Genomic DNA, 12,243 nt, shown 5'->3' on the forward strand with positions numbered 1-12,243 from the left:
CAAGAGAACTTACCTATACGACTATCAAAAGTGTAGTTCACTGCATTTTTATAGATGGGAGTTTGTCCATAGGGTGGTTTAGTATTGATATTGTCCTTCAGGAGATCGAGAAGAGTCAATTATACAAAGTTTGTCAAAGATGGTCAAATGCATTTATGTTTTAAATGGAGTTGAAGTGATAGCTCAAAGATAAGGTGGTGAAGAAGGAGCGGTGTTTGCGAGATTCCAGAGTGGATATGAGTGTTGATAAAGACCAGGTAGACAAATGTGACTATATGTAATTTATGATTCTTGTAACAATATTTGTAATGATGTAATGTAGGCATTAAAGGGGGGACTTGGAATAATGCTTACAATAATATATAGGTAGGATTGATTTATTGGTTGTTTGAATTTTGTTGAGATATTTTCTCAACAATATTCTCTTTATTTGGATTCTGTTGGATCTCATGAGCATTATTTATGTGGCATGTAATTTGGCTTTGAATGCAATATACAAATAGTGTTTGTGTGGAATTTTTGTGCACTATGTTCTCCTCAAATTTCTTATTAAAATTAATTAATTAATAAATTATAATGGATTAATTGGTTAGATTAAATAATTAATAATGATTAAAAAGAAAATTAATTATAGAAAATTAAAAAGTGGGAGGGGGAATTTGATATGGAAAGGAGGGATTAGGGGAATTTTATTCAAGAATAGATAATATATACAATTATTATGTTAATATATATGAAAAAAAAAAACGAAAAAAAGGAAGATGGTTGTAGAACATTAAAATAACAAGGATAATATAGGAAATTGTCCAAATAAAGAAATTAGAAGAGATTTAATCTAAAACAATTATGAGAAGAGATGGGGAGTTGGGGGATAAAATATGAAGGTGAAGAGATTAAGGGATTGGGGCGGGGATGAGGAGAAAGGGGGCGAAATAAAACATGAAGAGATTGAGCGATTGTGGGTAACCAAATGCAAGGAAATCAAGGTTGAGAAAACATCAAAGCTGTAAGAGGGGGCAGAGGTTAGAATCAATGAAGAAAATAATTATAAAATAAAGAGAGATATGAAGGGAAGATCAATGATTAAGACTTTGAATGAGAGGCTTCAATGATTAGATTACTTGCAGCCATCTTCACGATTAAATTTATTTGGGTGTTTTTTAATTTTGAGGGCTTCACAAATGATTTGGGTGGAATAGAAAGGAGCATGGGCAAGGATTTTTGCTTGGTTAAAGCATATAAGGTGTCAATATTTATAAGAATGTTGAGAAAGGGCATATTTTGAAAATTGATTATGAGTAATACCCGCTATATGTTCCTTCAACCAAGCTTTAATTGATCTACCAATTTGGCCTATATAAGAATTTACACACAAGCATGGGATTTTATAAACCTCAGGGCCCAACAATTTAATATAGTTTATCTACATGTTTGGTTTATTTATTTAATGAATTGATGCTTCATTATGTAATATTGTATTTTTTGTAATTTGAAGGTTAGCTTGTGGGTGCTAAATTCAAATACTTATGGAAGAGGTGTACTGTTTATGTCATTGGATTTAGCAGGGATGCCATTTATAAATGTGGGAATGTATCTTTTGATTTCCCATATATTTTTTCTTGCAAAAAAAAACAAAAAAAAAATTGTGTTTTGTTGAATTTGATCAACAATTCTCATCACAAGACTATAAAATTTTGTATATTCTTATAAATATAAAGACCAAAGCTTATTATGAGACATAATGTCACCATTTGTTCAAAGTGGCACCACTATTACCAATTATTAATATGTTATATAAGTGAGCATTAAACTATAGTTAATTATGCTTGATGTTATGGTGCATTTTTTCCAAGAAAGATTTATTTATTATTATTATTTATAGAGAAAACAAAGTTACAAACTTTAGATGCCATGACACATTCCAAAACCAACACTTTTCATGCTAATAAGACAAAGAGAAACTAGCCTTGAATGCATATATTTTTAGTATCATAAACAAAATAGTCATACCAAATTTACTCAATACTCTGATTACATCAATAATCACAGAACATATGTAACTACATCTCAGAAAATAAGCAATCCTCATGGGAGATCACCTCCCCTTCTTCATGTTCTTTCAAAGCTAGCACATTTTTAGGCATAAATAAGGTCGTTTCGGATGTGAATCCACAAAATAATTTAATTCTCTACTTTATGTGTAAAGGCCATTTGTTGAAATATACTGGATAAACATTTCGAGCTTTGGACAATGATCACTAAGTAGAAATTACTCAGTTGAGTTCCATTATCCATCCAAGAAATAGTTAACTTGGAATCCCTAAAGACTTGTAGTTCATGAACGTCTCTACTCATGACACATTTAAGAAGGGCAAGAAGAGCTTGGATTTCGTCTTGATTGTTTGTTCTATCTCCCAAATTAGCCTTACTAGTGAAGTAATGATGGTCAAATAGATGAACGACAAAACCAATGCCACAATTCTTGTTCAACCCCTACCGCTCACCATCCAAAAGACCCCACCCCATATAAGTATTGTTCTAAACCTCCCTAATTACCTATCCTTTTTTCATCTTGAATTTTGTCTTTAGCTTAAAATTAGAGCCAAAGATTGTTGAAGCACTTTAAATGAAGGAGGCACTTACCATCAAATATACCTGCATTTCAAGCAAGCCAAATCCCCCAAGCTACCAATATACAAAGAGATTGGATATCTTTTAATGTTTGATTCTTGAAGTACTTGTGAAAACAAGCTAATGCAATATCCTTTTTCTAGAGTTAAGACACCTTAATCACTTGCTCAATATCTTACCATGTTGACAACATAAATGGAAACAACAATAAAAAAATGAACATTTCTTTCATCTTATTTTTTCACATGAGTAACATCAATCGAGTGCAGCGGATTGCATTTTGAATACTGTTGGGAACTCCAAGGGTAGGTGGGAGGTTATAGATTGGGTGGATACGTGTCATATGAATACTTCAGAATATGATATTAATATCCTTCGAATAAATTGGGGTACATATGGGATACACTGGTGCTAAAACATCTTCTTGAACTCTCTTCCAAATAAAAACCTTCCTCACTATTTCACCTTTCATCACAATTTTTTAAACCATTTCTTGGACTCATGAAATTCATCACTCAATAAGGATTTATAACCCAATTTGGCTATGTAGCATCTCTAACTCCAACCGACTTTTCATAGTTCCATACTAGTTTGTCCTTTGTATTGGAAAGACGAATATACATCTTGCTGAATTCACTAACAAATTGAGACCATTCCTGCCGCCAATTTGCCTCCAAGTCGAAATCCCCCATTGTCAACCATCCTTATCTCCATATAGAGTTTCGATCTAGATCACTAAATCCATTAATTCTATAATGTGCAAATTCTTGAAGTTGAGTAACAAGGCAATTTGAAAAGAGAATTTATTCACTGCGACCCTCTATGGCATCTACACCCACCCTTACCCACCTTCCATGCCAAAAATCTACTTATGATAAGGAATCCAAGTGTTAGAGCATGCCATTGGTTTGAAACATTATATGTGGACTTATGTCTCTATACGATCTAATCATGTATGGAGTTTAGGTAAATATATTTATTAACAAGAATGCATCTCCACAAGCTATCCCATGATATAGATAACCATATAGACCTAGTAGCTAAAGCATTTTCTAAGACAACTAAATCCTTTAATCCCCAACCACCCAAGCCTTTTGGCTTAAATAGTTGTTTCCATGTAACCAAATGCCAGTCTAAGTAGTCTGTGTTATTCTTCCACAAATAATTAAAGTGCGTCTTTTGATGGGCTCGTCCTTATCACTTCAGTTAGGGAATCAAAAAACATAACACTTTACAAAAAGTTAATATAAAAATTCTCAATATTTTTTGCCATAAGAAAAAAATGCTAGCATGCAAAGCTTAAGGTTAGAGAAGAAAAAATTAAAAAAAAAACCCTTAGGAGAGACACTAAAAGAAACTCAGAGACCTCATAGTAAAGATCTTCAATCAAGCTTCAGAGCATGATAAGAAAGCACATACATGTATCATATGACATCATGAAAAATTGTTTGATTGAGACCCATCAAATATATTTATCTTCCTTGTCTCCTTGCACTATTGTTTTGGGATCTCAAGGGTGCCAAGGCCTGCAAAGAAACCTTTGATGACTTGCCTCTATTACATTTCTTAACTTTGAAATTTGGTGACGTGCATGGATCTCCATTAGAGCCCAAATAGGATGAGATTAGGCCGATGAGAGAAAAAGGAGCTGAAGAAGTCCAAGCCTCATTCCCCATATTAGCAGTGACTATAGCTGTAGTCCCACTACCACAATGAAGCTTTTAAACATGGTGAAGCTTGTGCACCTATTAGTGACGTACACTCTGGGATATGTAATGATATGTATGTCACTAGATACACAATACATTCACATACAATGATATATATATTGTTTTATAGCTTGAAGTGTACATCATTGTGGAGTGCTTATTGCTTGCTTTCGAAGATACAGAGATATGCTTCGAATAAGGAGTTTTGGGAGCATGGTTTCATAATTAGAAAGGAAAGGAAATATAAAAAAAGAGCTCACATCCATGATTGTTTGTGAAATCTCCACTAGGACATCAATCTTTGGAGAACAAATGCTTGGGATAAGAAGGTCAAATCAATGTGGGGAGGCATTTGCTACTGCCACCATTTCCATGGCTTTATCATCACTTGTTTTCCCATTCACTATACGCAAATCCACCACGAACAATTTCTTGACTTCCTTGCCTATGAAAATGGATTTCAATACTAACCATGTTTGTGACGCTAACACATCCACAAAAGACATAGACTTTGATGCCATCTTACTCTTCTTTTGTTTCTTATATGCATTTGATTTTAGAAGACACTCCTTGAGAATATGTCATTGCTCATGGCATAATTGAGATTGAAAAAGATAAGTTCTTATGGTCTATAAAATAGGTCCATTCTTATCCTTGTTATTCTAATATAATATTTTCTAATATGTCTTTATTGATAGAATTTCAAACTAAGATATTCCTTCCATTTGGGGTTTAAGGGAAATGGAAAAAACCCAAATTATCTCCCATTATTCTTAAGAACTTTTCATTATGAAAATGAAACAATATGCTTAAGAATGAAATTAACATAAAGAATATTTTTTCCTTAACTAAATTTGAATTGAAGTGTTAATTTCAAAACATTAAAACTAGCTCATTAATTGCTCATTTCAAAATATAAAAACTAACCCATTGATTGATTAATAAAGCTAAGATTCTCCTTCAACACAATATTAATATTTATTATATTTTTAAATAAAAAAACCTTTCAGCATGCCCTTTAATTATGAAGATTCTATCCATGGAACTATATTTGTGAGCGAAGTTTGTTACTATTGAAATAACATATCAAAGTCCTTTCACACAACACCTTTGCATCCTTGATAGTCCACACCAACAAAATATAGAGAGCATTCAATGTTCTATGTTCTAGAGGATAGTAAGCATCTCTCCCTCCTTGAGCATGAACTTGCCAAAAGCTCAACATGCCTTCAGCGCTAATGATAATCAATATTATAGTTGAGGTTTTTGTTGTTTTATGGAAGTGTGGATAAATAAGAATATCACACAAGAACCAGACATACTATTGGGAATCTTAGAAGGATATTTACTTATTTATTAATATTAGACAAGAATAGGACATCTAACTGGCAAATTGGAATCTTAAATGATGGGATTCGTTCGAGAATCGAAAAGGAATCCGTGTCTTTAAAAATGCATAAAACGTTTTAAGGGAAGGTGCGCGAGTGAAGGGAAGGCGAGAGGCAGAGGAGAATGGGGTGGGCAATTGCCTTGCATGGAGGAGCAGGGGATATTGCTCGCACAGTAACGTCGGAGCGCAGTGAAAGAGCCGAAGCCGGGATTCGCCACTGTCTTCAGATTGGAGTTGCTGCTCTCCGAGAGTCTCGATCAGCTCTCGATGTCGCCGAGATTGTGGTCAGTACTTCTTCCTAAATCATGTCACTTATTTTCAATCTTTACCTCCCAACTTTGGCCGGAAGGGCATTGAAATACCTAGGATGTGTTGCTTCGGAGATTTTTCAGGTAAAATTCATAGAGGAATGCCCCGAGGATCTAAAATTGGCTACTACTAGATCAAACCCAACCAGATTCATGTTTTCTTTGTTTCTGCCTTCTGATTTCTTTCCTAGTTTTGGAAACATTTGTTCGCCATCAAATCCGTAAAGACATCGATTACTGATTATCGAAGGAAAGGAAGTGGCAAGGGCTTGGTATGGTGTGGTAGCTATGTAGGTGGTAATTGTCAGGACGAGGTCACGAGGTCACGTTCAGTCCATTTACATAACCTGATTGCGAACTGGTGGTCGCCAGATCGTTTCCCTCAGAGTCAACAATAAGTTGGCGCGCAACGTTATTGTCCACTTGTGGTCACGTTTTCAATTCGCCCAGAGCGATGTCAGCTACTCTCAATCGTCCACCGAATGATTCCATTGGCTGTGTACCCATGGAGATGGGCCCTATGGTTTTTGCGCGCTTCAGGAGGTGTTAGTAGGCTTTTTCAATGTTAAATATTGAGCTTTTCTCAATGTTAAATAAGGACTTACTCCACAATAGAGATACATGTGAATTTATTATTTATATATATTTTAAGGAGACTTCCTCCATAATAGAGATACATGTGAATTTATTATCTATATATATTTCGAGGATACTTATTTTTTACAAAATAATGGAAGGATGCTTTTTTGTTTTGTTTTTCTCTCAAGACTGTAATTTTTATTTGTGATGGATATACGTCACATTTTAATATATAAAATATCTCATTTCTTTTATATAGTGATTAATTTTTTTTCAAATAATTTACATCAAAACATTTAATAAACTAGTAGAAAGAGGTAACAAATTAGTAGAATGAGGTAAAAAATGAGAGTAATTTTTTCTTTAATTTTTTTTGATCTTTTTTCGTATCTACCTTAATGTTTTTCTTACATATAATAAGGAGCTAAAGAATTTTGTTATGGAGAAGTTTCGTAAAACATCTAACAAACCAACAAAAAGAGGTAACAAACTAGTAGAATGAGGTAAAGAGTGAGAGTAATTTCTCCTTTAATTCCTTTTAATCCCTTTCTATATTTACCTCAATGCGTGTCTCACAAATAGCAAGGAGCTAAAGAATTTTGTTATGGAGAAGTTTCGTAAAAGGGTATGGGGAAAAGAGTTGGGTAGAAAGAAGAAGTACTACATTGAGAAATTCAACCCTACGTGTGAGCTACAACAAAAAGAGTTCATTGGAGCTAGCATTCCGTGGATGGCAAAAGTTCTTATTGCTCAATTAAGGATCGACTCGCATCAACTTCGGTATGAAATAAGATGGTGGAAAAGGCCTAAAGAAGCTTGGGAAGAACGGGTGTGTACATTTCGCACGTTTGGGGCAGTGGAATCGGAAAAACATTTCATTTTGGAATGTAATGCATTGAAAAACATCAGAGAAAGTTATGAGAACATGTTAGCATCAGTTTCTTGGCATTTTCTTTTCAACGATGGGATTGTTGGAAGATTGGGCCAGCGCATCTTCAATTTGAATTGGAAAAGGATTGAATTGCAAAAAACGAAAAACAGGGAACTAATAGTCTCGTAGACTATTTTTAGCCTCGTGGACCTTAAAATATCATTTCATTTCATTCATATACCCATCTTAGATATTAACTCCTTTTGATATCAAAGAGATTTAGAACAGTCGGTGAAGCAGCGTGCCGTTAAGGCACTCCATAAGCAAAAGGTCACCGGTTCTAGTCTCGTAAATACCAAAAAAATCCAGCTAGGTTTCCACTGGTGCGGCTCAGGTTGGGTGCGATCCCCTGGTGACTTTGACGGCTTAAATGCCTCTGAGTCGTGGCCTCTCAGCTACAGGGTAAGAGTGATTTTCAGGATTCACCCACTTATCAACCAAAAAAAAAAGATATTAACTCCTTTTGATGAAATCATTTTTTTAATTTTACAACTATGGGCTGACTCACTTTTCAAATCATTCACCTCTAAAATATATAGCAAAAATTGTAGAAAAAGGTAAAGAGTGAATAGTAAATGCTCAATAATCCCTTTCTATGTGCCCTGAAGAAGTAAAGGCTCAATAATCCCTTTCTATGTGCCTTGAAGAAAGGGCACACTTTGCGTGTACATTGTCATTAGCAACCTTGAAGAACTCAGTCTGCAACAACAAACTTCGGCAGCGCAAAACAACGCTTGGTTAACGGTCAAAACAACAGTCAAAGATCAACAGTCTGCGTTAGCCCCAACTAGTCAACATTGGTCAACACTGGTCAACGCAGCACCCAAACAGCCTGTGCAGGTCAGCCCTTGGTCAACGCTTCACAAAACAGGCCAGCACTTGGTCAACGCAGCCCTAGAAAAGTCAACGCTCCCCTAAACAGAAAATGCGTCCTTCTTCTTGCACGTGTGAGAGAAGCTGCTCCTTCGCTGGCCCAATGAGATGAGGAGAGAGAAGATGAGTTGAGATGAGATGAGTGAATAATGACTCAACCTCACTTGTACTTATATGATGTGTTGGGCATGTGTGCCACACATTTAGCTGCTAGCCGACCTTGACAATTCATATCTCCATAAATACTTGTTGGAATCGGATGATCGTTAGATCAATCTTACACCTCTCGACGAGAGGAATCTAGGAAAAATATCAGCTGCCATAAATAAGATGACCCACATGGAGTTTGGCCCTATTTGCCAATTTTAACACTCCCTCTCAACTAGGGAGAATTCCATTTGCTACTCTGTCTGACCGTCGATACTATCTCTGCGATCAAATGCACTGCGCTGCACTACTCGGCTCTGCTCTGCTGAACTATGAAGAAGAAGAAATGATCGAGGATGCATCATACCATCCTCCACTGACCCGAAGTCAGTTTTAAAGTGTGTCATACCACTCTCACTGATCCCAGATCAGTATCATTGATCCCAGATCAATGGAGGTCATCCTAGCATGGGGAGTGCGGTAGATACAACGATGCGTCCATCGATAGTACTACTAATGGTCCCTAACCCCATTTCCCTATTCATTGATCAGATGAGAGGTACTTCCCATGCGTCCCAGATTGCATGGGTAGGATGCCTTGACATGAGAACTAATCATCCTGTCCCAAAGTTGCCACGGGGTATCACAGGGGAAGGTTGAACCTTTCGCCCTGTACATAGCGCACCACTAGGGGAGGGTGAGTCGCCCTGTGGTCGCATGTAGCTCCAAGAAGTACCCCAAGCCCCCTGGAGCTCCCAGAGCTCAATGTATGCATCGTACACGACCCTCATAAGAGGGTATCTCAACGACACTAAGTCATTCTCGGAAAGTCAAGAATTTGACCTTTCCCAGGGGCTTCGTCAAAATGTCAGCGACCCGCTCATCTGTACCGATATGTTAGAGCCTTATTGCTCCCAGTTGCACCATATCCCGGATATAGTGGTACCTGATATCGATATGCTTGGAGCGATCATGAAATATAGGATTCTCTGACAAACGAATGCTGCTCTGGTTGTCACACAGGATCACGGTAGTATCCAATGTAAATCCAAACAGCTCACTGAATAGCTTTCGCAACTAGACTGCCTTACAAGAGGCCATACTCGCAGCAATGTACTTTGCCTCAGCAGTGCTCTAAGCCACCGACTTCTGCTTCCTGCTCATCCAGGATATCGAGGCAGATCCCAAAGAGAAACAACACCTAAAAGTGCTCTTTCGGTCCACCACACTGCCTGTCCAATCAACATCGGTATATCCATGTAATCTCACATCTCTGATAGTGTATCTCAACCCATGAGTGATTGTGCCACGAAGGTATCTCAACAGATTCTTGGCACCAATCAATGTGTGTGGTGAGGCTCAACCATATGTTGACTCAACATGTTAATTGCAAAACATATATACTTGGTAGAATTTTGTAAAATAGGTCCGGCAGCACTATCGCTTAACTTCTTGAAGTCAAGCTCCATCGGGGTAGTCACGGGCTTGCAGTCCACCATACCGAATCTCTCCAATATCTTCACCACATATTTTCCTTGAGATAGGAAAATCTCCCCTGGCGTCTGCCAGACTTCCAGTTCTAGGAAATAGTGCATCAGTCCTAGGTCCTTCATCTCAAACTTAGAAGCCAACTCCCTCTTACATTTGTGAATGAGAGGGTCTGCAACATTAGTATGAGAGGTTTGTCATCTTCAACCTTAAAGTAAAGGTTAGGGTCGGCTTCACTCCTAGTGAATCCCAGCTTCATCAAGTAGCTATCGATCCTCTCATACCACGCTCGGGGTGCTTGCTTTAGCCTATAGAGGGCTTTCTTCAACCTGCACACATGAGATTCCCGATCATGAATCTCAAATCCTTCGGGTTGTTCCACATGGACTTCCTCTTTGATCGAACCATGCAAGAACGCAGTCTTGACATCCATCTGATGTAGGTTCCATCCTTGCCAAGTAGCAAGGGCTATGATCAAGCGGATGGTGGTATATTGGGCAATAGATGCAAATATCTCGTCATAGTCTATACCTTCTTTCTGAGAGAAGCCATGAGCGATAAAACGAGCCTTATACTTTTCAACACTTCCATCAACTCCATGCTTTATCTTGTAAAGCCATTTCGAAGTGACAACTCCTTTGTCCTGGGGTCTGGGGACCACATCCCAGACATCATTCTTCATGATGGACTCATATTCCTCAGTCATAGCATCCTTCCATACTTGATGCTTGATAGCTTCTACGAACGACGAAGGCTCATTTTGAATGATCGTGCTCATGATGGTCAAGTATCCCTGATACCTGGCCGGCTCCTTACTTTCACAGAAAGTCCCTCTGGGTGCAATGTGTCCTTCGACATCATCAAGTGTCCCCCTGAGCCATGAAGGTCTCTTCCTAGAAGAGGAAGGCTCTTGAGGAGGGGGATCAATAGGATCCATAGGTTCTTCCACATTGGGCAACGTCTCATATTCTTTTTCCTCTGGTTTCCTGGTGTCAGCTTCTTTAGATTCCCTTAGAGTAGGAAGATTGTCAACTTTGCTACGAGCCATATCTTCGTCAAAGGTGACATCATGGCTAATCTCGACTTCCCTTTGACCAACCACATAGATTCTATAGCCCTTAGTATTTTCGCTATAGCCCACGAAGATTCATTTCTTTCCAGATGCACCAATTTATTCCTTTTCTCTTTCGGCACATGAAAATATACAAGACTTCCAAAAGTTCTAAAATGAGATACGTCAGGTTTCTTACCAGTGAACATTTCTTCGAGAGTCTTGGAACCCAATGCTTGATGAGGGCATTGATTTTGCACATATATGACGGTATTCACAGCTTGGCCCATAGAAACTTCAGAAGCCTTTGATCATGGAGCATAGCACGGATAGCTTCCACAATCGTACGATTCTTCCTTTCCACCACACCATTATGCTTAGGAGTATATGGTGTTGTAGCCTCCCTCTTAATGCCAACCTCTTTGCAAAAGTCATGGAACTCATTGGATTCATACTCAGTCCCATTATCAGTCCTTAAGATCTTGATCTTCTTTTCGGTTTGTTTCTTGATCAAGGCTTTGAAGTGACGAAACCAGGAGAACACTTCATCCTTCTTTTTCAAGAAGTATATCCAAGTCTTGCGAGAATAATCATCTGTAAAAGTGAGGTAATATAAATATCCTCCCAAGGAGCTCACAGGCATCATACCAGATATGTTTGAGTGAACCAACTGCAATATATCAGAGGTCTTGCTATGGCTTGAGGGGAATGGTCCCCTTTTGAGCTTTCCTTCAGCACATCTCGGACATACACTTTCTTGCTCTACTTTGAACTCGGGCATCCCTGTCACCATTTGTCTCACATTGGGTAGAGCTTTATAATGAAGTTGAGCAAACCTCTGATGCCATAGTTTGGACTGAAGAGATGTGTCACAAGACATGACACCCAGCGGACTTCCTCCGACCTGATACAATGAATCAACTCGAAACCCAAGAGTGAAAGCATCTTTAAAATTCTTTTTCCATACATGTACCTTGGCATCAATGAAGACCACCTTGTAGCCTTTGTCTTCCATTGCCGAAATGGACACCAGGTTCTTTTTGAGACCAGGTACATATAGGACTTCTTGCAAATGAATTGTATTACCCTGATTCAATTGAAGAGTGACATTCCCTACGCCTTTCACAAGATATTTT

General features: G+C 37.9%; 1 protein-coding gene across 1 annotated transcript in view; it reads left to right on the forward strand.

Moving 5' to 3' along the window:
- The first annotated feature begins 5,746 nt into the window (after positions 1-5,746).
- The window catches only part of LOC149202700 (isoaspartyl peptidase/L-asparaginase 1-like), a 99,593-nt gene continuing 93,096 nt past the window's right edge, over positions 5,747-12,243 (forward strand). The window contains exon 1 of the mRNA XM_089403211.1: positions 5,747-6,014. Within this exon, the coding sequence (XP_089259337.1) occupies positions 5,853-6,014 (162 nt within the window). The 5' untranslated portion in view covers positions 5,747-5,852. The remainder of the gene's footprint in view (positions 6,015-12,243) is intronic.

The sequence above is a fragment of the Pinus tabuliformis genome, chromosome 2_1, assembly GCF_031772625.1.
Source record: "Pinus tabuliformis cultivar Carrire ecotype Pingquan chromosome 2_1, CPIR1, whole genome shotgun sequence".
In the NCBI taxonomy this organism is placed as follows: Eukaryota; Viridiplantae; Streptophyta; class Pinopsida; order Pinales; family Pinaceae; genus Pinus; species Pinus tabuliformis.